Raw genomic sequence first — 27180 nt, 5'->3', positions numbered from 1 at the left:
AGTAACTTAGAAGAAAATTAGTATTAGTATTATTAATGACTGAAGCCATATGAAGACATAAATGATTATAAAATGCAATTACATTACTAAATTCCCATGTACCCTAATAAAAAGTTCTATTCTTCTATTGCTCTGTATGGTACTCCATAGAAACACATTTTTCAGATGAATCTTAAAGTTTCAAGAATCACACTAACTGTATTCTCCATGTGACCCTATCTTCTTCATAAAGTAGTCTCCCCCATATTCACAGTTTCACCTTCTACAGTTTCAATTACCCACAGTCAGTTTTGGCTTGAAAACATTAAATGGAAAATTCCAGAAATAAACCATTCCTAAGTTTTAAATTCTGTGCCATTCTGGATGGTGTCATGAAATCTCACACTGTCCTGCTTTGTCCTGCCTGGGATGGGAATCCTCCCTTTGTCAAGCGAGTCCTACACTACCTGCCCCTTGATCACTCAGTAGCCGTCTTGGTTATCGGATCAACTGTTGAGATATCGCAGTGCTTGTGTTTAGAGAACCCTTATCATACTTCATAATGGCCCCAAAGTGCAAGAGGAGCGATGGCGGCCATCTTGCTATAACTGTTTCATTTTATTATTGTTGTTAATCTCTTACTGTGCCTAATTTATGAATTAAACTTTATTATAAGTGTGTATATACAGAAAAACACCCATAGTATCCATAAGGTTCAGTACTATCCACAGTTTCAGGCATCCACTGGAGGTCTATCCCCTGAGGTAAGGGAGCCTACTATAGACGAACATGTGTCTTGGTAACTCACAGATAAACTGCAAGGCAGTGCCATGATAGAGCCCTACGCCCTCTCACGGACAGGTCCCACCTCCAGCCTTCCCCTGCTGCCATCTAACATCCTAAACTACAGCTCTGAATGTCTGTCTCCTGCTCTGAATCTTCAGTGACTTCGAAACTCAAGTCAGGACACCCCTCAGTTTGGCCTCACTGCTCAAGAATGAGTTGAATTCAAGATCATATGCATGGGCTGTTTTGTGGGTTGTGCCATCTCTTATTTTGTTTTTGCACATCTTACCCACTGAAACGGTTGAGCTGCCAAAAGTCTGACCACTAAATAAGTGGGCGATGCTGGATACTGGGCTGTTATTTACATATTTGTATCACCTTTTATTTCATAAGATAGCATTGTCAGAGTAATTTAGTATTTCAACATAATCGACAAAATAAAATTAATGAGAATGATCTTACTTTGAGTATTTGTGTCATTTCTAAAATGGTCCTTTTTCCTTTTTTTGGATGCATATTCATGCTCTTCATTATTGAATATTTCTCCATCTTCACTATTTAAGATACTGAAATAAAGACATATTCTATTAAAATATTTTTTCAGGGAGATCTTCATTCGGCTTTTCTTTTGTAAAACGATACCAACACTTCCAAGTGACAGATTGTGGGCTTGAAATTACAAAGGTAATGTCTAACACTTTTTTTTTCATTTTGAGAAATAAGATGTGTCCTGGTTCTTTGAGAATATTATACCGGAAAGTGCTGAACATGTCTTAGAATCTCTCAAGGGTCTTGATATGCTTATCCAAGGGAGTTTATTATTCACTGAACATGTTTTTATTAAGCACCAACCAAATACATGTTAACACACTTAACTGGAAGCAGAAGTGACATGTATATTTTTACTATTTAAACACATTTAAAGTTTTTCTTCTTCGTGAAACAAGAAAATCAAATCATAAGGCAATAACTACACAATGTGAACACCTTTTACTTTTTTAAAAAATTTCTTCCTTATAGTGAAAAAATAAAACCTGTAAATAGTAATCCACATCCTCAAAACTAAAGATGTGTAAAATTCTTATTTTCCACACACTGATAACAGATTTTCAGTCTAAAGTGAGGAAGGAAGCTCTGTGGAGACAAGCTGGTTGGTGGAGGCATGTGAGAGTGATGCTCAAATCCCAGGAACTAAGATTGCTTATTTCCCGCTCACTGTTCTTTGACAAGAAAATTGTATACAAGCCCCTTTCCACTCACCAGTATTCACTTTTAGTAAAAACAGCTGACTTTGCCAAATGAGTCAATTTCTCACTGTCAGAACAGACTTAAACAGCACTGCCAACAGTTGTAAATCATCAAGACAAGCAAAGCGCATTTGAAAAACATACAAACAACTGAACTTCTTATGGCAGACATTACAACACCAATTTATGGAAATGTGTTGATGTTTGTATTTCATATTTAGTCTTATACCAGTTTGTTATCATTGATTGAAATACTGAATGCAGAAGCTTTAGAATTTTTTTTTTTTTTTTTTTGAGACGGAGTCTTGCTCTGTCACCCAGGCTGGAATGCAGTGGCCGGATCTCAGCTCACTACAAGCTCCACCTCCCGGGTTTATGCCATTCTCCTGCCTTAGCCTCCCGAGTAGCTGGGACTACAGGCGCCCGCCACCTCGCCCAGCTAGTTTTATTGGTATTTTTTAGTAGAGACGGGGTTTCACCGTGTCAACCAGGATGGTCTCCATCTCCTGACCTCGTGATCCGCCCGTCTCGGCCTCCCAAAGTGCTGGGATTACAGGCTTGAGCCACCGCGCCCGGTCAGAAGCTTTAGAATCTAAAAGGGCTTTTCTAATGAAAATTACAAACTTATCAAAGGAAAAGCACAGATACGATGTTCTCCAGAAATAGTGTCGCAGAACTAAAGACAGAATATGGAAGGAGAGAGGACTGCTGACTAACCTCACACGTCCAGGGAGAAGGACACTCCATGCAGCTGAGCTCCAACACGTGAGTGTGGACAAAACAGCAAGCTGAACCGAAAGACATCCCATGGACCACTGAGCTGGAATCAACTCTGCCCATAGGTGGTGGGGCCAGGTTCAGATACTTGCAGTAACCGCGTCCTCCTGTGAATCTGGACCTAGATGGCTGTGGCTCCCTGGGGGCTACCCACACTGTGGATTCCACAGGTGGAGGTGACCTTCTTGGGCACTGCTGGGACACTTCGTGGGCCCACGTGGGCAGTGGTAGGGCTCAGAGAACTTCAGTGTTAGGGCCTTGGGGAGTCTATGTTAGACTTGAGGACCAAGCCTGGGCTCACAAATGACAACCAAGGGAAAATGGCTACTTTAGAGAAACCAGTAACTAGGCTACTATTTTTACAAAGTATTTTAAACGGGGAAAAAACCATTATTTTGGGGTTGCGGGTTTTACACTGTCAGGTAAACAAAAATGTACAAGTAGAGAAGAAAGATGAATGCCTCTGAAATTGAAATTCAACACACTAAAATGTTAATAAACGAGTATTTAATTTATAAATCTTTCCATTCTGCATGTATCAACTACATCTCATAGCAAACATGTTCTTTTTTTATAACCTTTGTTTCATAAGCAAGACAAACATCACCTACTCTGACTTAAAAACAAGGGAAACTGCCCAACAATTTGATTAAAAAATGTCAAACACCTTCAATAGACATGTCTCCAAAGAAGAGATACAACAGCCAACAAGCCCATGAAAAGATGCTCCATATCACAAATTGTTAGGTAAATGCAAATTAACACTACAATGAGATACTACCTCACACTCATTATGAGGCTACTGGCAAATTAAAAGAAAAAAAGAAAGAAAGTAACAAGTGTTGACAGGGATGTGGAGAAACTGGATCCCTCGTGCAGTGTTGGTGGAAATGGAGGATGGTATAGCTGCTATAGGAAACAGCATGGAGGTTCTTCAAAAAATTAAACATACAGTTACCATATGATCCAGCAATTTCACTTCTGGGTATATTTTCAAAAGAACCGAAAGCAGAGAATGACAGATACCTGTATACCCAGCGGAGAATGACAGATACCTGTATACCCACGTTCACAGCAGTATTACTTGCAACAGCTAAACATGGAAACAACCCACACGTCCATCAGTGGCCGAACAGACAAACTGTGGTGTGCACTATACACAATATGGAATATTATTCAGTCTGAAAACGGAAATGCTGACACATGCTACAACAGGGCGGAAACCTGAGGACATTATGCTGTGAGATAAGACAGTTACAAAAGGACAGTGTCTGATTTGACTTATATGGGGTACTCAGAAAAGTCAAATCATACAGACACAGAAAGTAGAAAGCCAGTTACCAGGTCTGGGGGTGCTGGAGAATGAAAAGTTAGCACTTAATGGGGACAGAGTTTCAGTTTGGGAAGATGAAAAAGTTCCAGAGATGGATGGTAGTAATGGTTGCACAATAATGTGAATGTACTTAACACCACTGAACTTGTACATTTAAAAATGGTTAGGATGGCAATTTTATGCTATGTGTATTTTGTTGTAATTAAAGATAAAGAGACAGTGTGCAAGAGAGGAGAGGAAGTAGCAGCTTGTCTTGTTCATGCTGTCTGAGGTACATGTCGGAGGGATGGGGTGGGGGCGGGAAGCATTAAAAACAAAGAATAGAACCTCATACAACACAAGCTGAAAATACAGGGCACAAACGCACTTGTAAGAAACACAGTTTCCATAAACTTAAAACATGTCTGAATGATGGAGCTAACAGCCCTCAACTCCCCACACCCAGGCTGCACCACAGCATACATCACCCCCTTGCTTGCAAATGTGCCCAAAAGGCAATGACATTCCAAGTTTCCTCTGACAACCCAAGGCCAGTGCATGACTTTTCCAAGTTCCTTTCCACTCAAGAAAAGGAAGAGAAGAGAATAGAGAAGAATCAACAAAACAACTCCAAATAGAAGTAAACGAGAGCCAAGAACAGAACTGTTTCCCATAATTAAGTCCCAATTTCTATACATTATAATCCTCATTCTCGTGACGACCTGTAATAAGATTTGCATTTTCCTTAAGAGATGGACAACAAGGTCTTAATCTTCATCTCCCAGACCACTCTAGGGTTCTAAGCACAGGCTTTACAGGAATGTGCTGTTATGGGCCATTATCTCCAAATCATTTCCACACAAGTATAGGAAAGTAAGACAGGCTAGGGTAAGCCTCCGGTTTTTAAAATTGCTAATCAAGGGCATCAGTTCTGAACTATATTGCTGTAAGATATATCAGAAAACTTTTGTTACCAGTAAGAAAAATGATATTTGTGAATGATTTAAGTTTTAATAATTATTAAAGTACTATACTACACATAGTAAAAAGTAATACATACTCATAAACTCAACTTCCCTGAGCTGCCTTTAGGAAGCAACCCTGCCAAGCCCTTGATTTTGGATTTCTGGCCTCCAGAACTGTGAGGACAGACATTTCTGTGGTTTTAAGCCACTGAGTTTGTGGTTATGGAACCCTAGAAAATGAATACAATCATCTATCTTTTTAAGTTACTTCAGTTTGATATTGATTAGGAAAGGTACATACATGCTATCAAACAGAAGAGACTTTAGGGAGAAAAAATCTCAGCATAAATGCCATGATTCCAAGTGCCAAGGTAATATAACATGCAAAATGTGATAATTTCACCAAAACCAAAACAAAGTAGAACAAACCCTCAAACACAGTTGTTGAGAATTCCCACCTGGCCTCCTCTGACATTTCCTTCGGATCAGTTTGGCTGTACCTCTTCTGTCAAGCAGGAGTTGGACTACATTTTGGTCAGCTCCTCCTCAGAAGGGAGCTACAATCTCTGCTCTAACAATCCCCAATGGTTGTCTTAAGTTACTCTGTTCATCAATGGCTACCTACTAAACCTAGCTTTTTATCCATACATTTCCAATCAGGTAGTATTATTTTCTCCTGGTAGGCGAATGTTTACATTTATCCATTTTCCTGATACAAAGCTACTTCATATCAGTGTATTATTAGTCTCTGATTACAAAAAGATAATCCAGAAGAAAAAGTCCAGTCAATTTTATGTAAGTTAAAAAAAAAGATGTGAAACCTATTTTTAGGATTAACATTTCCTTCCTAAATATCTAACACAACACACTTACAGACTCTTAACACACCCGCGTTACATGAAGGGAGCAGCAGAGCAGACAGCAATAAGCACCAAGGTCAGGTGGAGCCACAGACAATGTGGGCCCCTCTCACTCCACAGGGAGAAGCATCTGCACTGTGCACAGAGTGCAGTCTGGCCGAAGGGAAACGCCGTCTTAAAGAGCTTCAGATGCAGCAACCTTCAAGAAGGGTTGTGCCAGGAAATCCACCAGATGAGGCTGCAAACCCGTCAAAGGGCATCACACTCTGTGCACAGGGCACACAGAACAACGCCTCCCACATCCTGTGACTTCCTGCGTGTGCCACTTGGACCACCACAGCCCCTACCTGCACCATCTTACCCGGACAGACAAAATCAGCCACCTCATGACTAGGGTATTCACATGGTTTTCAGTTCTATAAATTCCTCCCCCTTAAGAATGCATGGCTGTAAAATCAAAAATGATGAAAACTGGACTTGTGAGTGGCTTTGCAGTAGGGATTACAGATCCAGAATAGAACAGGTTCAGTCACATATTTAAGATATTCAAGGGAACAAAGTACAAGCCAAAGATTTAACATCTAAATAGTGACCATCAAGGATAAAAGTCACACATAGTTTTTATGAGTACACACAAACACAGGACGTACGATGACCAGCAGCTGAGGGACGACCCACTAAAGAATAAGCTCTGGAAACCAAAATGACTAGAGGCAGAGGCAAAGGTGGGGCTGCCGGGTGGTCTGTATTTATTTGTGGAGCTGCTGGCACATGATGGTGATAAAGGTGCAGCACGCCATGGTTACCAGCTCAGACAATGCAGACAAAGAACCACCACCGGAGAAGTGGTAGGGATGGGGAGAAGATGTGCAGGGCCAACCGGGAGTGGGGTGTCCATCAGCTAACTGCAGTATCGGGTGCTGTGGGAGCCAACAAAAGAATCTAAGGGTTTGCTATAAAGGCATTAGGGTAAAAGTGAAAAAAAAAAAAAAAAAAAGAAAGAAAGAAAACAAGAAAGGCCTCTTAAATACCAAAAGGGTAAAAGCAAATAAAATAGAACAAGGTGGTTCCCTGTTACCTGTCATGTAAAAAATGGACTTGGCTCACCTATTAAAACAGTCTTGGATTGGTTCACAAAGCAAAATCAAGCACCATGCTGCATATAAGATATACAGCTATAAAAGGCTGGGAAAATATATAGAGAATGTATAGGACTTAGAAAATGTCACAAGAAACTTTATAGCTTAAATACCTATATCAATACAAATTTAAATAATAAAAATAAATTATTTAAATATATAACTGAAAAAGCCAGAAAAAGAATAAGTGAACCAAAAGAAAGGGGGGAATTATTACAAATAAAAGCAGATATTATTAAGTAGAAAAAGAATAGAACTAAGAAGCAAATCCAAATGCTGGCTCTCAAGAGAAAATAATCAAAACAAACCACTAAGTATCTGTCTGATTAGAAAAAAAAAAGAAAGTTACAAGTGCTAACAGAAGAAAATTTAAAAATTGTAAAAGATAAGAAAAAGAAAGGGAGAGAAAAATGTGTAGATTAAAAGAGACTTTAAAAACATATCAAATTTTAAGAATAAAACAACACTAAATTATAGTGTCTAGGAATATACACTTGGTGATAAAACTATAAAGACTAGGGAAATGATTACCATAAGAGTTTGGGAAGTGGTTATTTTTTGGGAGAGGAAGTGGATTATAATAGAAATGGGACATGTGGGGGGTGCTTCTGGGATGATTATGATAAAGTTCTATTCCTTGACCTGGGTGTGGTTACAAGGATGTTTGATTTATAAAAATGAAGAAAAACATTAAAAAATCATTACAGGCAACTTTATAAAACTCTTTGCAATAAGTTAGAAGTAGATGAAACATATTTTTTAAAAAAACATTAAAATTAATGCTATTGCAATATAAAATCATGTTTTTTTCTTAGAGCTGAACAAATTAATTGTAAAATGCATTTAAGAACAAGAAACTATTCTAAAATTCATATGGAATAAAAAAAGAGCCCAAATAGCCAAAGCAATCCTAAGCAAAAAGAACAAAGCCAGAGGCATCACACTAGCATCACACTCAACTTCAAACTATACTTTAAAGCCCCAGTAACCAAAACAGCTTCTGTACTGGTACAAAAACAGACTCATAGACCAATGAACAGAACAGAAAACTCAGAAATAAAGCCACACACCTACAACCATCCAATCTTCGACAAGGCCAGCAAAAACCGCGGTGGAAAAAGACCATCCTATTCAATACACGGTGCTGGAATAACAGAAGATTGAAGCCAGACCCCTATCTTTCACCATATACAAAAATTAACTCAAAATATGTTAAAGATTTCAACGTAAGACCTCAAACTGTAAGATCCTGGAAGATAACCTAGGAAACACTCTTCTTGACATTGGCCTTGGCAAAGAATTTTTGGCTAAGTTCCCAAAAACAATTGCAACAAAAAACAAAAACTGGCAAGTAGAATTTAATTAAATGAAAGAGCTTCTGCACAGCAAGAGAAACTATTGACAGAGAATACAGACAACCTACAGAATGACAGAAATTATTTGCAAACTATGCATCTGACAAAGGCCTAATATCCAGAATCTACAGGGAACTTATACAAAAAAAAAAAATGACCCCATTAAAAAATGGGCAAAGGACAGGAACAGGCACTTCTCAAAGAAGATATACAAGTGGCCAACAAACATGAAAAAGGCTCAGTACCACACAGCACTAGAGAAATGCATCAAAACCACAATGAGATACCATCTGACACCAGCCAGAATGGCCATTACTAAAAAGTCTAAAGACAACAGATGCTGGCAAGGCTGAGGAGAAAAGAGAATGCTTTATACACTGTTGATGGGAATGTAAATTAGTCCAGCCACTGTGGGAAGTGGTCTGGAGATTTCTCAAAGAACTTAAACAGAACTACCATTCTATCCAGCAACCCTATTACTGGGTATATATCCAAAAGAAAATAAATCATTCAACCAAAAAGACACATGCACTCATATGTTCATCGCTGCACTATTAACAATAGTAAAGACACAGAATCAACCCAGGTGCCCATCAGTGGTAGACTGGATAAAGAAAATGTGGTACCCATATACCGTGAAATACTACACAGCCATAAAAAAGGAATAAAATCACATCTTTTGCAGCAACATGGATGGAGCTTGACTTAATCCTAAGCAAATTAATGCAGGAACAGAAAACCAAATGCCACATGTTCTCATTTATAAATGTGAGCTAAACATTGAGCACACATGGACACAAATATGGGAACAGACAATGGGGACTACTAGAAGGTAGAGGGAGTGGGGGTGGGTTAAAAAAACTACCTATTGAGTACTACGCTAACTAGGTGACAGGATCTGTACTCCAAACCCCAGTCTCATGCAATATTTTCATGTAACAAACTTGTAAATGGACTCTCTGTATCTAAAAAAAAAGGTGAAGAAGAACCAGTAAGCACAAATAACCAGACAACTCTGAGTAAGAACCGCAGTGGTGAAGACTCTAGCCCCAGCTGACATGAAAACACAGTATAAAGCCTCTCTGTTTACATCAGTGTGATGAGGGAAGTCCAGGAAGACAGAGAGAAAACCCCATAGTCCCAACTGCCCATGGAAATTTAGTGTGGGAAAAAGAGGTATCTCAACACAGCAGGGAAGGGGCTTTTCCGTTAGTGGTACTGCTGCAGTAACTGGACAGCTACTGCACAAAGACACAAACAGATTTGTTCCTCACAGCACGCTCCAAGATAAATTCCAAATGGAGCATAAGTTCTCTTCTCTCTCCCCTGAGGCATAATTCATACACAGCAGAACAGACTTTTAAATACAGTTCAGGGAGTCCTGACCTGTGTACCTCCTGTAACACATACCCAATCAAGACACCACAGAAAGCTACATATAGCTGTTAAGTCAATCACCAGGGAGGCTCTCAACTCTGCCTTTCCTTGGGAGCTAAGAGGTAAGCCACCATTGCGAGCCCTGTGCTGATGCAGGCCCCAGACACGACTGACAGCACAGTCAGACTACGTGATGTCTGGCTTGCCTTTTAATTTTCTTAGTGATAACTTAAAAAGACTTTTTGGCCGGGCGCGGTGGCTCAAGTCTGTAATCCCAGCACTTTGGGAGGCCGAGACGGGCGGATCACGAGGTCAGGAGATGGAGACCATCCTGGCTAACACGGTGAAACCCTGTCTCTACTAAAAAAAAAATACAAAAACTAGCCGGGCGAGGTGGCGGGCGCCTGTAGTCCCAGCTACTCGGGAGCCTGAGGCAGGAGAATGGCAGAACCCGGGAGGCAGAGCTTGCAGTGAGCTGAGATCCGGCCACTGCACTCCAGCCTGGGTGACAGAGCAAGACTCCGTCTCAAAAAAAAAAAAAAAAAAAGACTTTAAAAGACGATTTTAGACTTGCACAAGTTTCAGAGGCAGGGCACACGGTGTCCCCAAGTTTCTACCCACCTTCGTGCAGCCACAGAACAAGGATCAACACCATAAGAGGAACTCTGGCATGGTACTCCCAGCTCAACCATAGGCTTTGTTGTTTCGCCAGGCCGCCCACCAGAGCCCGTCTGCTCCTGGGCCCGGTCCAGCATCCACGTTGTGCTTAGCTGACACACTTCCATGGCCCCCCATGCCAGAAGAGTTTGCAGTCTCCTCTCATCACCTTGAAGAGTACTGGTCAATTATTTGGTAGAATGTCCTTCAAACTGGGTTTGTCTGCTGTTTTCTCCTGATTCAACTTAGGGAAAACCACCACAGGTGATGTGCCATTCACACAGCACCACAGGTACCTGCTGCCAATACGATGTCACCTTTGAGCTCTTGGTTGGGGCAGTGTCTGCCAGGTTTCTCCACTGTAAAGTATTGTTCCCTTTGTAATGAATAGCTATTTGGGGGGAGACTTGGCAGATATTCTATTTCTCCTAATTCTTTCATCTATTAGAAAGATTTCACCTTGCTGCATCTGTCAAGGGACTGTGCTTATAACAATTATCATGGTGGCTTTCTATTTCCCTTATTCCTTCTACATTTATTAACTGGAATTATCCTGCAAGGAGGAGCTGTTCCTTATCCCTCACTTATGCATTCATTTATGTATTGATATCAGCCTAAATGGATGGCTATTTCTTTTCTTTTTTAGGTTATAATCCATTACTACTGTTGTTTATCCTGTAGCTCGAACTGCTCCAGCTTTGGCCAATGGAGCACTTTTTGGCAGGCATCTGCCCTTCTGACATCTGACAGGCTCCCATCACTCACCTTTCACTTGCCCTACCCCAGCCCTGGAACCAATCCCTTCCCTGAGGAGCCCTTAGGATCCAGTATCTCAGCCTGGCTCTGGTCACTGATGCAGGTGTCACTGCTCTAAGGCCCTCTGTGGACAGACTTAGGAAACAGACGTTTTATACATGCATAGATCCCCATTTCTCTCTCTCTGAAAAAACCAACAGCCCTAGTTCATGCTGACACCTCCAACCCTGATCCAGAACCACAGGATAACTCTAGCACCATCCTTCCTTATTTGTAATGTCTTCCTAGAATATACAGTTTTGAGATTGCTAACCCACGCCCCTATGAGAAACAAGTGCACCAACTAGAGGTTTTGTCTTCAGCCTTACAGCATCCTGTCAAAACACTGTTTTCCAAAGTTACTGATAGGTTAGCTAATTCCACATCCACTTCACTATGGTTATCACAGCAGTCCCTAACCTTTTTGGCACCAAGGACCAGTTTCTTAGAAGATAGCTTCTCTACAGACTGGGGCGGGGAGCGGGGGATGGTTTTGGGATGAAACTGTGCCACCTCAGATCATCAGGCATTAGTTAGAGTCTCATAAGGAGTGAGTGCGCAACCTGGATCACTCACATGCACAGTTCACAACAGGGTTCCCGCTCCTATGAGAATCTAATGCTGCTGCTGACCTGACAGGAGGCAGAGCTCAGGCAGTAATGCTTGCCTGCCCTCTGCTCACCTCCTGCTCCGTGGCCCAGTTCCTAACAGGCTACGGACTGGTGCCGATCTGTGGCCTGGGGGTTGGGGACCCCTGGATTATGGGGTAAGTTTGTAATACCATTTGATTAATCTGTCACAGTTTGTATCATTTGGGCACTCCCCCCAATAACACACACACACACACACACACACACACACACACACACAAACATCCTTGTTGATTTTAGTGAAATTTTGTGGTGCACAGTTCCATGGGTTTTGACAGGTACACAGTCAAATCTAACACAGTCCCATCATTCCCCAAACTGCTTCTCACTCTCTTTGTAATCAACTCCTTTTCCCCAACTCTTAACCCCTGGCAACCACTGATTTGTTCTTCTTCCTTACGGTTGTGCTTTTTCTAGAGCATCCTTTCAATAGAATCATACAGTATGGAGGCCTTTTAGGTTTGGTTTCTTTCACTAAGTAAAACGAATTTAAAATTCATCCATGTTGTGCGAATCAACAGTTTGTTCCTTTTGACCTTTGACTGGTATTCTGTTGTAGAGATGTTACCACAATTTGTTTATTCATTCACCGGTTGAAGGACATCTGGTTTTGAGTGTCGGCAATTACTGAATAAAATTCTATTAACAGTCACATGCAGGTTTTGTGTGAGCATGAATTTTCACTTACCTTGGGTAAACACCTAGGAGTGAGACTGCTGGGTTCTAAGACAGCGTAACATAGTAAGAAGCTGCCACACTGTTTTCCAGAGCGGCTGTGCCACTCTGCATTCCCAGTAGCAGGGCTGGAGAGCAGATTCCTGCCAGCACTTGGCACTGTGCTTGCCAGCACTCGGATGCTTTGTGGTTGTTCTTTCATCTTAGCTACTGAGGTAGGCCTGTGCTGGTACCTTATGAGGAAGGTGCACAGCCTTCCAAATAACTAGGCCCACTGGGTAGTCTCATTCCCCAGCACATACTGTTACATTTCTAGCTGGTCAGCTGCTTGCCCCAAATGGTACTGTGGCCTCAGGCTAGCTGCAGAGTTTATCTTCCGGACTGCTTACATTTGTTTCCCTAACAATAAATTATGTTGGGCATCACATGCTTATTTTTCTCTGCTTATTTGCATGGGCTTCTTTGCAATCCATGCAAGTCGTCTGATGAAGTACAGGTTCACCAAACCTACTGCCCAATTTTTTACTGGATTTTCTTATTGTTGAGTTTGAAGTGTTTTTTATGTGTTCTGGATACTAACTCTTTGTCATATATGTGACTTACAAATGTTTTCTCTGAGAGCAGAATTTCAAATTTTTAATAAAACGCAAATATAGATTTTTTTTCTTTTATGGATTGTGCTTTTGGTATCGTATCCAAAAAACTCTGCCCAAGATCATGCAGACTTTCTTTTGGGTTTCTTCCCTAAGCTCTACAGTTTTTGCATTCTACATTTAGATACATGATCCATGTTGAGTTCATTTTTGTATAAAATGTGAGCTGTATAGGTCAATTTTTTTTTTTTTTTTTTTTGTGTATACACATCTAGTCTTCTAGCACCATTTGTTGACAAGATTACATTTTCTCCATGGAATATATTAAGAGGTGCCTTTACACCTCTGTCAAAAATAAACCAACCACTTTTGTATGGACTTATCTGGGGTCCTCTATTCTGTTCCACTGACCTGTGTATCTATCTTTTCACCAATACCACATACCACTCTCTTGATTGTGGTGATTTTATATTTTATAGTAAATCTTGTTCTTTTTTTCTTTTTCTCTTTTTTTGAGATGGAGTTTTGCTCTTGTTGCCTAGGCTGCAGTGCAACGACAGGATCTCTGCTCACTGCAACCTCCGCCTACCAGGTTCAAGTGATTCTCCTGACTCGGTTTCCTGAGTAGCTAGGATTACAGGCACCTGTCACTATGCCCGGCTAATTTTTTTTTTTTTTTTTTTTTTGTAATTTTAGTAGAGACAGGGGTTCACCATGTTGGCCGGGCTGGTCTTGAACCCCTGACTTCAGGTAATCCGCTGCCTTGGCCTCCCAAAGTGTTGGGATTACAGGCCTAAGCCACAGCACCTGGCCGTTGCTCTGCCTTTCTAATGATGACTTTAGATACGGAGTTTTTAATACGTAGAAGTTCATCTTTTTTTTTCTTTCACAGTTTGTGGTTTTTGTGTGTAAGCAATCTGCCTACTCTACATCGGGAAAATATCCTGTTTTCTTCTTAAAACTTTACAGTTTTAGCTTTTACAGTTCATTCTACAATCCATCTAAAATTAATGCTATATCCACAATAAGAGTTAGTAGTAGAGGTTCATTTTACCTCACATGTTTATCCAGTTGAAAAATCCTTCCCTTCCCAATTGAACTATGTTGGTTGAAAAAGCTTTGCTTTCTCTGGTTGTTGCACTGTGCATCCTAGTGTTTTGTAAACTATTCTTATCTTCTCAATTTTTTATAAGTGTAAACAGAGAAAATATAATTTCTTTTAAAAGGGTTCTCTTACTTAATAAAGAAATAGGCTGGGCACAGTGGCTCACGCCTATAATCCCAGCACTTTGGGAGGCCAAGGCCGATGGATCACCTGAGGTCAGGAGATCAAGACCATCCTGGCCAACATGGTGAAACCCTGTATCTACTAAAAATACAAAAATTAGCCGGGTGTGGTGGTGAGTGCCTGTAGTCCCAGCTACTCAAGAGGCTGAGGCAGGAGAATTGCTTGAACCCGGGAGGCGGAGGTTGCAGTGAGCAGAGATCACGCCACTGCACTCCAGCCTGGGTGACACAGCGAGAGTCCATCCGCCTCCAAAAAAAAAAAAGAACCAACAAACGAAAGAAAGAAAAGAAAAGGAATAAAATGTCTAATGTTTTTCACCCACCAAACTAGCTAAAGTAATTACAAAGACAAGGCTGCTGTAAACATCTTGTGCACTGTCCCCAAAAAGCAGATGGCATGGAGCAGACAGCATCTTTAGATGAAGACATACATGCAGCCACACAAGGCACACAGATGCATTTCAGCCATTATTCCCTCATGATGAAACCCTCCCCTTGTGCAGTGTATAACCTGTACTGACACACACACATCTTGGGTGACGTGTGAAGTAATGGGAATTTGTATACACTACTATTCAGAGTACAAACTCGTGCAAAATTACAGAAAGTAATGTGGCAATGCCAGAATTTTAAATATACAATTGTATTAGGAACTTAGATTTCATAAATACTCACACAAGTATGCAAAAAGATATTCACAGATGACCCATGCTATACCATTAGAAATAATGAAAAGTGGCCGGGCGTGGTGGCTCACGCCTGTAATCCCAGCACTTTGGGAGGCCGAGGCGGGCGATCACGAGGTCAGGAGATTGAGACCACCCTGGCTAACATGGTGAAACCCCATCTCTGCTAAAAATACAAAAAATTAGCCGGGCGTGGTGGTGGGCGCCTGTAGCCCCAGCTACTCAAGAGGCTGAGGCAGGAGAATGGCATGAACCTGGGAGGCGGAGCTTGCAGTGAGCCGAGATAGCGCCACTGCACTCCAGCCTGGGCGACGAGCGAGATTCCGTCTCAAAAAAAAAAAGAAATAATGATAAGTGGGAAATAGCCAAAATGATGTCACTGGAAGCTTGGACAAATAATTTATGGTACACCTAAACAATAAAATGCCATCATTATAATGAATGAGGAACTCAACATGCACTGACATGGAACAACTTCAGGAAATACAAGTGGCAGAAAAGGATGAACATGCAATGCATTAGGAGAACATGGTGACACCACCTCACTGGAAAGAGAAAGAGGTGCATGACCTGTGACCCTGCAGTTCTGTTTCTAGGCACAGACCCAGGGATCCTGTGCAAGACAATGCGGATTTACATGTTATTTCAGTTAATGGAACTCTACCTTCCAGCTGCTCAGGCCAAAGCGTTAGTCTCACCCTCAACCCTCTTAGTGCACCGTACACATTCCATGTGTCAGTTCCACCTGCAGAATACACCAAGGGTTTGAGCCCTTCCTCACCCACCACCTCCTTTCTCTCCAAGCCATGATCATTTCCCATGGGGGTTAACCCAAGCCTCCGAAGAACTGGTCCACTTGCTTCTGTCCTGCCTCTTGGAAGTCTGTTTTTAACACAGTAGCCAGTATAATCCTGTTAAAGCATAGGCCTGAACAAATCACTCCTCTGCTCAAAACCCTGATTCCCCACTTCACTCAAAAAAGCCCTAGTCCTTACCATGACAACAGCTACTTCACAGCTGGGACCCAGTAAGACTGGGATCTTGTCTCCTACTGGCCCTGCTTCCGGGCTCCCCTCCCCAATGCTGGAACCCTGCTTTCCCTGAATATGACAGATGATGTACTCCTGTCTTGAGGCCTTTGCACTTTTTCTTTCCCTGCTGGGGAGGCCCTGCCCTCAGACATCCATTCATCCTGCTCTCATTGCCTAAGTTTCCTTCCACAGATGCCTTCTTAGAGGCCACTCTCTGTAGATTTTCCTCCAACACCACCCGTCCTGAGCATTTCTTATCTCCCACATATTACCACACTCGCTACACTACGGAACTCATCTTGTCCACTGCCTATCGGTTTCACCAGAATGCAAGCTCCATCAGACATGGGTTTTCATGTTTCATTTATCGCTGTATCCTGACACCATAGCACATAGTAAATCCTTAATACATTTGGACTAAACAGGTGTAACAGTATGTGTGATAACAAGACCAGAGACATCTCTATGTCTGGCTCCTGGGTAGATTTTATCTGCCAACAAAGGAGTAGAGGTAGGACTCTGGCCCATTCCATTTCTAAGGAAACCCTTTCTCGAGGGGTGGGGAAAACTGTGTCCTTCCCATCAAGAGCAGAGAAAAGCCACTACCCCTCACGGAGGAAAAATCCCTAGGACTCTACCCCTGGGGGTAACCAACAGGCAAAGGGCAACACACTCACTGTTCCCTGTGAGATAATTAACGAAAATGAGCCTCTGTTCAGCTGTTCTGGATGAAAAATAAAGGTTCAGGATAAAGTTAATGAAGATGAAAATTTTAAATCAACTTAAGGTTCTGAGAAAAAGTCTGATGGCTCTGGATTTCCTGGTGACACAAGAGATCTGGTTGTTGTGGAAAGATGGGGAAGGAGGTGTGTAGGGAGCCAAACATCAGAGGAGAGTGAAGGAGGTTTGAAATATTGATGACACAGAGAGGAGTAGAGCAGACCAACCAAGCAAACACAGTGGGGCTGTGGGCCGCATGGAGGCCCTGCAGGCACATAGCAGATGACCGAGAAACATCAGTTCACAGAGTGGAAGAACAAATGAGTGAGCAAGTGAAAAGAGCAAATCAACAAGTGGGTGAACAAGGAGGAGCAAGCAATGGGAGAATAAATTCAGGAGAAAGCAAGTGAGTGAATGGATGATGTCCCCACTGTGTTCTCTGGTTGGAATCTTCTGTCTTACATTTATTAGCTGCTCATGTGTTGGTTCATTTAGGGTTGGGAATATGCCATTTGAGTGTGTTTTTTAAAAAAAGACTGGGATGGAGTTTAGGGTATTGGCAAGAGTGTTACTGAAACAACGGATCATGGAATATAAGCTGGACAAAAGGAGACATGAAAAAAAGATGGATAGGATAGAAAAAATAAGTCAACAGTTGAGGTGGTAGTCAGAAAATCTGGAAGGTGAGAAGATTATGCTTAAGGACTGGGATGCCCAAATTCATGGGTTTGGACTATGGGAGGAGAGGAGAGAAGGAGATGCTAGGAACAAAGAGGACAGTACCAAGGCCAGAGGCTGTGAGTCCCACAGGTGGACACTGAAACCACCAGGCAACAGCAGGGACTGGGGTGGAGAAAATGACCGTAATTCTTTGCAGATTCTGACATCTGGTGAGCATGACCATGCAGGCGGTGACTGTGCAGAACAGGATCTGAGCTAGAAAAAGGGAACTTCACCCTTCACGTTCTATGCTTTAGGACACATGAATTTTTTGTTGTTTTTCATTTACAATGAGCACATGTTGCTTTATAATTGACAAAACCCACAGATTTGGGGAAGAGATAATATTAAAGTCAGAGGCAAGAGTTTACAATCCAGAGAAAATCATTAATTTAAGAAGCACTAACAACAAATACTGCTTGAAACAGTTAGTGCTGAGTCCAACACTGAAATTAATTTTCTTTTCTTTCTTGTCACTAAAGAAAGGCTGTAAGGAAGGTCATCTGGATTTTTGCTGAAACCTGTAACAATACTCTAAACATCCTAAGGGGAAAATGTCAATGTGCTAACAAGGATATTTACTTAAATGGATACAGGATGTCTCCTCTCCAAGGTACAGTGGCTTCTGAGCCCAGTACACACTTCAAGGGCTAGAAGGATCTCCTGAAGTCTCCCTCATGGTAACCAGAGACTATGTTCACATTCTCATAAGGGAACCAAAAATGTAGCTTCTTCTATCTTGTTTCCTTGGGGGATGCACAATTTAAAAATGCTTTTTACAGAATTCCACTATCATGGGATATCCTGGGAACTACTAGAGGTGAAGATAATTTTGGTAGAACCTTAAATTTATGATGGCTCCCATTGCCAAGCCCACTGAGAACCAAATTACCAAAATAAATGTTAAGACATTCAAATTTGAAGAGAAAATATAATGTTTTATGAGGTATAAATAAAAATAATGCAATAAAAAGATTTAGTAAATTCAATGCAAAGACCCCAGAAGCACCTCTGCCGAAACTGAGCTGAATGTGTTACATCTGACTACACACTCCCTTGTCAAATGTCAACTTCACAAAAGACAAGGAACAACTTTCTTATATATCTGCAACAATGCCTCTAGTTATACTGAAATAACAATAGGCAATTACAGTGCCCATAACAACACTGAAACCTGACGGAAAAAGTTAGAAATTCTTAAAGATATATAGTATTTAGATACTCTTCTTCAATATCTTTCCTTTATAGGAATCATACAATTTCTGTCGTCAAACATAAAACTGAGTGGCAGCAACACCATGCTGGAGAGAAGACCCAGCCAGATTATTTACTTACATTTCCCCAGCTGAACCCTCAGAGTCCTTCTCAGGGCCACCCTTTTGGCTTGTCCACTCAATCTGTGACTCACTCTTTTACTGATCCTGACCCTCTGTCCAGCTGTGCCGACATCACCAAAGGCAGCACTCAACATTTCTCACCTGTCTACTGAAACCCTTCACTGGCTGTCCTCCCTTCAATCTGGATCCCAGCCGACCTACCTTCTACTCTGAATCAACAGCCTAATAAAAGGCTTCCTTAGGTCAGGTTCAAGATGAATCCTCTGTCCATCAAACTACGCTTAAACCTCAGTAATATCATGAATGTTGTTTGAAAGAGTAGCTTAATCAAGGATTCAGAGTATGAACTGGCTGGCTGCCCCCAGATCAACCATGTTGAATCGCTTAATTTCTTACCAATGTTATCTAAACTTTTAATACTAAAATGAGTTGAAAGTAAGCAGAAGGATACTAAAGGCCTTCTATTTTCATGCACATTCATAAAAAAGAAAATTAACAAAGTTAGGTAGAATCTTGATTACCTGAATTATTTTTACTGAAGTTCCTTTTCTACGTTTAGAAAGCCCACCTTAAATCAAAGAACTGGGAGCACTATGTTTCTCAAAGACACGCGGGCGAAAGAGAAGGCCGTTTACATAGTGATTTTAAATGGTGGTTACATATGGTCTTATCTTTTAAAAATCAATTTTAGGTTCAAAGTTAAATGTTTTTTCCTTCCAGAGAAAGGATTATATCTACTGCAGTTTCAGGTCACCAATAGCCTCTACCCACAGGTTTGGATTTGCATTTTGGTAGGAACGAACAGAAGTCAGAGGAAGATGAACAAGCAGAGTAGGAAAGGGGGGGGGTCCCAGTACCGCAAAGCAACTAGGTGGGGTAAAGGGTGGTGCTGACTAGTTCTCGCTCACTGTGCGCCACAGGGGGCAGCCAGGGTTGCTGTCATAAAGCTTTTTTGCACAGGGATGCTTGTGTTAACAGCAGCCATTGGTTCAAAGGGGTGGATCTAAAGGTAAGTTTGGGGGAAGGGGAAAGGGAGACAGAGGGGTAGCAAGTTACGCAAAGAAAACATATCTCGACTGTATTCTCCAATTCTATGTGTGCAGAGGAAAAAAAAAACAATTCTCAGACATTTAAAATGTGTTTGAGATGATGGGAAAAAGAACACATGAGAGAAAAAAACAAATTTCCACAAATTCCTTACTGTAGATGCAGCAGTAACACTGTACTTCAAGCATTACAGCTTTTTTTTAAACAGATATTCTGTAATATATCTCCCCATCCTAAAATCCACATTTAATAGTGGCTATTGGGAGTAAATGTGAGACACCTAACATTTCTAGATATAGCCAACCATCTTTAAATTTTAAAAAAATTGCCATAAAAATTATAAGAGAGTAAAAATGACCTAGAAAATTCGTAACTGTATCACATTATGCAATACCAAGAGCATAATTACAAGTCTTAAATAAGTTTTACAGCTATCAACATTAAATAAATCTTAGCATGGCAGAGAACTGCTACAATATAAATTTAACAAATATTATGTGTTATCCTCACAATAACTAACATAGAAAATTAATTTCTGCTTCAAATACTGCAAAAGCCAGTCTCTGGTCTAAAGTTCCTAAACTTCTGTTAGAAAAACAAATGGCCCACCAAGCACACAGTTGATAATTACCCAAATGTAAAATACTATACAATAAATGACTAGACCCATGACATTCCAGGGAGGCTATCTCAACACCTTCTTGGCCCTCCAAATTCTCACACACTACTGTGGTAGACACTGCAGTCATCATACCATGCCCACCTACCCTGGTTCTGTGCTCATGCAGTCTCTGGTTTTTACCTGGAGACATGGCTGGGCCACAACCCCCAGCCTCCCTTGCACTAGTGCTCTAGCCAATAAGGTATGGGCAAGAATGCGATGCAGGTAACTTTTGGACTGTGCCACTGAAGCACAGGTTGCGTGTCCACCCTTCGGCCTGAGCACAAATGTGGCAGGTAATAAACACACCGTTTTGGATCATGCAGGTAAGACCGCACTCTTGGGATGGCAGAGCAACAAGACAGACCGTGCTTGGCCCCCTTGACAACATTATGAGCAAAGTCATCATGCCAACTCAGGTTTTCAAGGGAGAAAAACTGATTTGTCTTGTGTAAGCCACTATTATTACATCTCCGATATATGCCACCAAAACTGTATATTTTAATTTCCTCAGGTTCCTCAGCTATAATGTGGGGTTAATAATACCTCTCTCCCAGATTACCATGAGAATTAAATGTTTTAAATTAAGAAAAAGAAAAAAGCATCTATGTATGAATATTAGGCAATCTACTAGCCTCATTTTTTAGCTAAATAACTTGTTTCTTCACACCAGCCTTCTGGGTGGGCAAGTCTCAAAAGTTATGGAGCTTTGCAGGGACTTGAAAAATAGGTAAGGCCATACATGCTAAACTGTCAAATGACTGGTTCTGCTCAGCTATAACTTACATGCTGTGACTGATGTTACAATGGTTATTGTCTCTTTCAAGTTTCTGACTACAGGATTCACATCTCTTCCAGCCATCTTCTGTCTTAATCCAACTCCATCCAGGAGATCTCCAGTCCTGACCCAAAAATGGCATAGTTCTCCTATAAAAAAGTTAATTTATGTTAAAAAGTACATATAATGCACAAGTTTCTTTTCACTTAGAACATTTATTCATTAATTTTAAAGACTAAAGTTCTTAACATTTAAATATCTGCTCATTAATTAAATGTTGGCTGGACAGTAGTGATAGTGACAATAACATAGTACTCTGATTGTAATAAAGTGATAAAATGGGGTAAGTAAAGGTGGTTTTACTGGCCTAATACTGCATATGCCATGAAAGGTTTACTAGAGGTGACATCCAAGCTCATACATGAAAAACAAGCAGGGGTCAGTGAGTGTGGAATAAGGAATACAATCCCAAACAAGTATTCTCTCTCTGCCAGAAGTTAGGAGCAACCGAAAATGAAATGTATTCATGTTCAGCAACTCCAAGTAGTTCAGTTTGGTTGAAGCTTACAACAGATGACAGCGAGCGGGCCAGAATTAAGGATGGAGAAGTCATTTAAAGCCTGATCAAGTCAGAGGAGCTGGACGCTATTCCGAGGGCATTGAGGGGCCAAAAAAGGGATGTAAGCAGGTAAGTGATTCAATTAGATTTGTGGCTTACAAAGAACTCAGTATTACACTGAGAACGTATGGGGTGAGGGTCACCTGGAGGAAAGGAGCTAGGACTGGAAGCTTCTGAATGTTGGCCTTTAAAAGGTGAGAGTGTACAGTGGTAGAAGAAACAGAAGAGCAGAGACTGCAGAAACATTGAGGAGATAGAGTCAAACAGCACTCGACGACTGGCTAGAAACATGAGAAGGAAATCAAGGAAGTTCTCTAGATTTTGTTTTGTAGCTTCTGGTTCTGGGATAAGACATACAGAAGGAACAGCAAAGTTTTATTAGGGGAGGAGGGATAAGGGATATTAATTTCAGCTTTGGACATGACTGTTCAGTCTGAAATACTAGACTCCAGGTATAAAAATTATGACTTAAAAAATGATGCAACTTCATGACTGACTTCATGAAGTTCACGATTTGATAAGAGCAAGACCTCGAATGCTAGTTCTTCCCATTGACTTGATTTCTGCTCCTCTTAGTCAGTGGTTTACAACTACTGCTGTGCACGAACATCGCAGGAAGCTTTTTAAACATTCAAGTGCTTAGTCTCATCCTGTTCCAGTTAAATATGAATATTTGGGGGTGAAGGCTAAGTTTATGTAGTTTTTAAAGGTCCACAGATGATTCTCATACACAGTGAGACTGTGCATGAGGCTAAAAACCACCTCAGATGTTCACACTGCTGATTGAAAATGTCACATCCCAGAAAGGCTCCCTGACTCCCTGTCCAAACAGCACCCTTCTGCTGCCTCAACCCCACCCTACCAGCCTAAGCCATTATCTACTGCATGCATAGTTGTAAGGGCTGTCTGAAAAGATTAGTGTGTTTATCATCTGTTTTCCTCCAAGAAAATGCAATGTCTCGTTCAGCTCTGTATTTCATTACCTTGAACAACGCCAGGAATACAACAGGAGCTCAATAGTATTTATTTCCTGAATGAATAAATATATAGATTCATGGTTCAGAAGAGAGTTAGACTGGAGAGAGAGAGAGAGAGAGGAAAATCAAGAGCATTTAGATACTCATCAAAACCACACAAACAATATCACAGAGTATGTAGAGAGGGAAATCAATATCACCCTAAAAAACCCTAAGAAATATCACCATTTAAGGCACCAGCAGATAAAAGCCAAGTAGGAAAACTGAAAAGGAAGAGACAAAAAGGTAAAGGGAGAAGTAGGAAGTCAGGAGAAAAATGTATTTCAAGAAAGAAATGATCGACAGAAATGAAAAGGTTATAAAAAAGCCAAGCATGGCAAGAGTTCAAAATATATGTTGAATTTAGCTACAGAAAGGTAGCTGAATTACTCAAGCAAAAGTGGTTTCTGTAACGTGTCACTTTAATTTCATGTCCCGAACAGACTTAAGAGTATTTCATAATGTAGAATATTTATATCCTAGAGAATAATGTAGAATATTTACGTCATGGAGAATAAATGAGAGATGAACATCTCCAAACACCACCTCCCAACTATATTTACTGTAATAAACAAAAAACAAACTATTAAAAGGGCACTTATACAATCGTAGAAGATACAAAAAAAAAAAAAAAAGAAGAAGGAAATTACATAGACTTCAACAATATTCCTGGATCAACTACAAATGCTTAATTCTTGACTGGTGTAGGAAATGTATGATGAAGTAATTATTCTTTACACGAAGACAATCTCAAACCTTGCTAAACTGACTTATAGTCAGAACATATCTTTTTCAGTCACATAATGATTTAAATTCTTGCTTTAGAAAATACTTTAAATATTCCTTAAATTTCAGCACGATTTTGATAAACTGTCTCACAGACCTGCTTCACAACTACTGAATATCCTAAAATGCAAAACTCAATGCCCATGTTCAGTCAACCTAGAGTTATCTAAAACCGTCTCTAATAGCATACAGCTGATTTTATGATTTTCAAGAACATTCCCACCAAAGGCAGCAAAGACCATGAAGTAGCAGATAACTGTTTGAAGTAGCACCTTGAGTCTCATAAAACACATATAACACAAAATGGCTGCCGGAACATCTCTGATAATTATCAAATTATCTCTCAATATCAGCTTGAAACTATGGATTCAGAAATCTATGTTTAAAAAAAAATCAAGTGGATAATCCTGAAAAATACTGCTAACAGACCAAATACAGGATTACTTCAATGACAAACATTTGAGCACCAACTAAATGTTACTATGCTAGGTATTCCTGCCCTCAAAAGTGTGCAATTTAGCTAAGGAACTAACAAAGAACAATAGCAAAACACACACAAATTCCATACAAATGTAACATAATAAAGTATGTTTATGTGTAGATATGTGTGTGTGCATGTATACATACATACACATTATGTCCACAATCTTGTAACTTGTGGTAAAGAGAGAATAACTAAATTTGAGCAGAAAGCAAATCAGTTGGGAAAGCTCTGACGAGAAACTAGGACTTGATCTTGGCCCTAAAGTATGGTTAGATCTTAAATGAATGGAGAGGCAAGGCAAAAAATATCACTCATGGGAATGGTGGGTGAATAAGTATAAAGGTCAAAATGTGTGCCACGATTTGAGAAAAATAAGCAGAAAAGATTGGATAAAATGGAGAAAGTTTATGGGAGGACTGGTACATAAGCTGCAAAAATGACTAGAAGCCAGATCATAGAAGAATATCAGAGAATATCAAAGGTGTTTAGACTTTACTTTCTAAGTAAGTAAAAGTTTTTCAGCAACAGATGAGTGTAAGCAGTGTTGTTCTGAGAATAAAAATGTTCTAGGGCTTGTAGGATAGATCAGATGAAAAACATGGAGACAGAAAAAACAACTAGGCAATACACATCTTGCCAACAGAACCTTATCTAGATGAATGTCCTATGTACATCCCGGTATCCTCAGCTAACAAAATATTTTAAAACTTGATGACACACAAACATCGTACTTATCTGTTGGGACACTATGCCCACTTATCACTTAATACGCTTATCTTCTAGTTTCACAGTCTTTATAATATTTACATAAAGAGCCTGCCTCGTGTTCCCATTACTATAACTAATTCTTTTACAACTACCTAAACGCTACAGGTAATTCATTTTAGCAACTCAGTGAGAAATGAATAGTTTGGTCTGAATTTCTCAGCTGCTAAGTTTGATTTTGTAAGGGTTGAAAGGAGTGAAATGCAGCCATGGAAATAAAAAAACAGTCCATGCCCAAATTCTTTATTTTCAACACAGAGGAAAAGATTTGTGTCTCTGAAGATACGTGTACTTCACAGATTTGTCATGGTATGCTCTTTGGATCACAATGAAGTTTTATCTTAAAGCATAATCTATACAGCTCATGAACTAAAGCACAAACTCTGGATGCAGATTTAAAAAAAAAACAATAACAACAAAAAAAGACAAGTTGCAATTTAAAAGGTCTGGGGTCTGGATCTCAAATTTTCAAAAATACTCCCAATCTGAGGTATCTGAGTTTACAAATCAGAAAACAATGTTACTAAAGTTTTATAGAATGATCATGACCCACTGCTTTTAATGGGAATGTATTTGTTCAGCTAAAAAAAAATGTGAATTGCTAAAGCTTTATACGCTTAATTAAAATTACCTTTGTTTTGGGAATCTGCAAATACAAAAAAACTAGAAATTACTTCTGAAAATTATTAAATTTTTAAGAGCAAGCACTCAAAGGGTGTAGCTTGTATAATCTGCAAATTTTAAGCACATTTTATGCCAAGTTATTTCAGAGAGCCTGCGATGATGAACTATTTTAAATCTTCCCTTAATTTCTATTTCATGTGGTAGGACATGTGGGTGAGGTACTTCAGTAGAAAAGGACTTCATGAAGTTCATTTGCTGGTGGAAACTCTTGTCATGAGAGACTCAGAACAAAAAAAGGTATTTCCTTCAACAAGCAGATTTTTTCTGAATAATAATAATGGCAAACATTTATTAGAGCCTACTGTAGGCTAGGCGTTACTTTAAACAATCTACATATGTTGTCTCATTTAATCCTCACACTGTCTTCCAAGGTAGAAAACATTATTCTTGTTTTACAAGTTTAATTACCTCTTTTATAGACGAAGACACGGAGGCAAAGAGTTTAGTGGAGCTGGGATTCAAACTGATGGAGTCTCACTCCAGGATCCACGCTCCTAACCACTATATGTTTATAATAGCAGCTCCTGAAAACCCTATAAAAACAGATGCCATTAAATTATAAGCTTTCTAACATTTTTTAATCGTCTATTACATATCACTAATATGATCTCAAGTAATGATGAATCTAAATATAAAGACACTAAAACAAGGAAAACAAGATAGGAAAGAAAACTCCAGTCCATTTCAAAAGACCACATGTGTTTCCCTATTTGTTTTGCTTATAAGTGTGTACAAATTTGATCCAGAAAGGGCATCAAAAAAATGGCAAACGGAGGGCCGAGAGTCAAAAATAAGATTTACTCTAAGAAGGACGCAGAGATAATCACAGATTCCTCATGGGAAAGGAAAACATGTAAAGACGAGGAGAAAATAGAATACGAAAGAGTAAACGTCTTTTCTGATTAGGGCCGGATGGTAAGGATTTGGAGGCAGCAAGAGACAGCTTCATAAGGGAAGAAATTGTTCTCTAGATTCAAGGATAGAGGTGGAATCTAATTGAGAAAAAGGTCAAATTGAGCTTATTGTGGGGGGAAGGATGCAAACTTAAGTGTCTATTGCAAGAAAAACAAGCATGGAAAAGAATTAAAGGGAGGAGACAGAGCCAGAGCCACAGACCAGGAGTAGGGAAAAAGAAGAGTAAGTTAAGGTAAGCAGCAGATGGGGCAGAGTGGCCTGGAGAAACGCAGGGTCACACCCAGGCAGGTGTCCACCGGTGAAGAGGCAAGGGCCGGGCCCGGAGGGCAAACGCGGCAGGAGACGTCCCCGAAACACCTTGCCCAGCGAGGCGGACAAAGCTCGGGCCCGCAAAAGGGCCTAGGAGGGTGGGGGCGGGAAGGGGTGGCAGAAGGTGGGCAGGGGAAGAGGCTGAAGACACGCGGTGCACCTGTAGGC

The 27180-nt window shown here is 40.4% G+C and overlaps 1 protein-coding gene across 1 annotated transcript in view; it reads right to left on the bottom strand.

Annotated features, from left to right (window-relative positions):
* FBXO25 (F-box protein 25) overlaps window positions 1-27180 on the bottom strand; it is a 65370-nt gene that overhangs the window by 36922 nt on the left and 1268 nt on the right. Inside the window, exons 2-3 of the mRNA XM_011937534.1 lie at window positions 21443-21583; window positions 1228-1331 (exon numbers count right to left, since the gene is read on the bottom strand). Coding sequence (XP_011792924.1) covers window positions 1228-1331; window positions 21443-21583 — 245 coding nt within the window. The remainder of the gene's footprint in view (window positions 1-1227; window positions 1332-21442; window positions 21584-27180) is intronic.

Source organism: Colobus angolensis, unplaced genomic scaffold (genome assembly GCF_000951035.1).
Source record: "Colobus angolensis palliatus isolate OR3802 unplaced genomic scaffold, Cang.pa_1.0 Scaffold165, whole genome shotgun sequence".
NCBI lineage: Eukaryota > Metazoa > Chordata > Mammalia > Primates > Cercopithecidae > Colobus > Colobus angolensis.
This window is presented reverse-complemented; position numbering and strand designations above follow the sequence as displayed.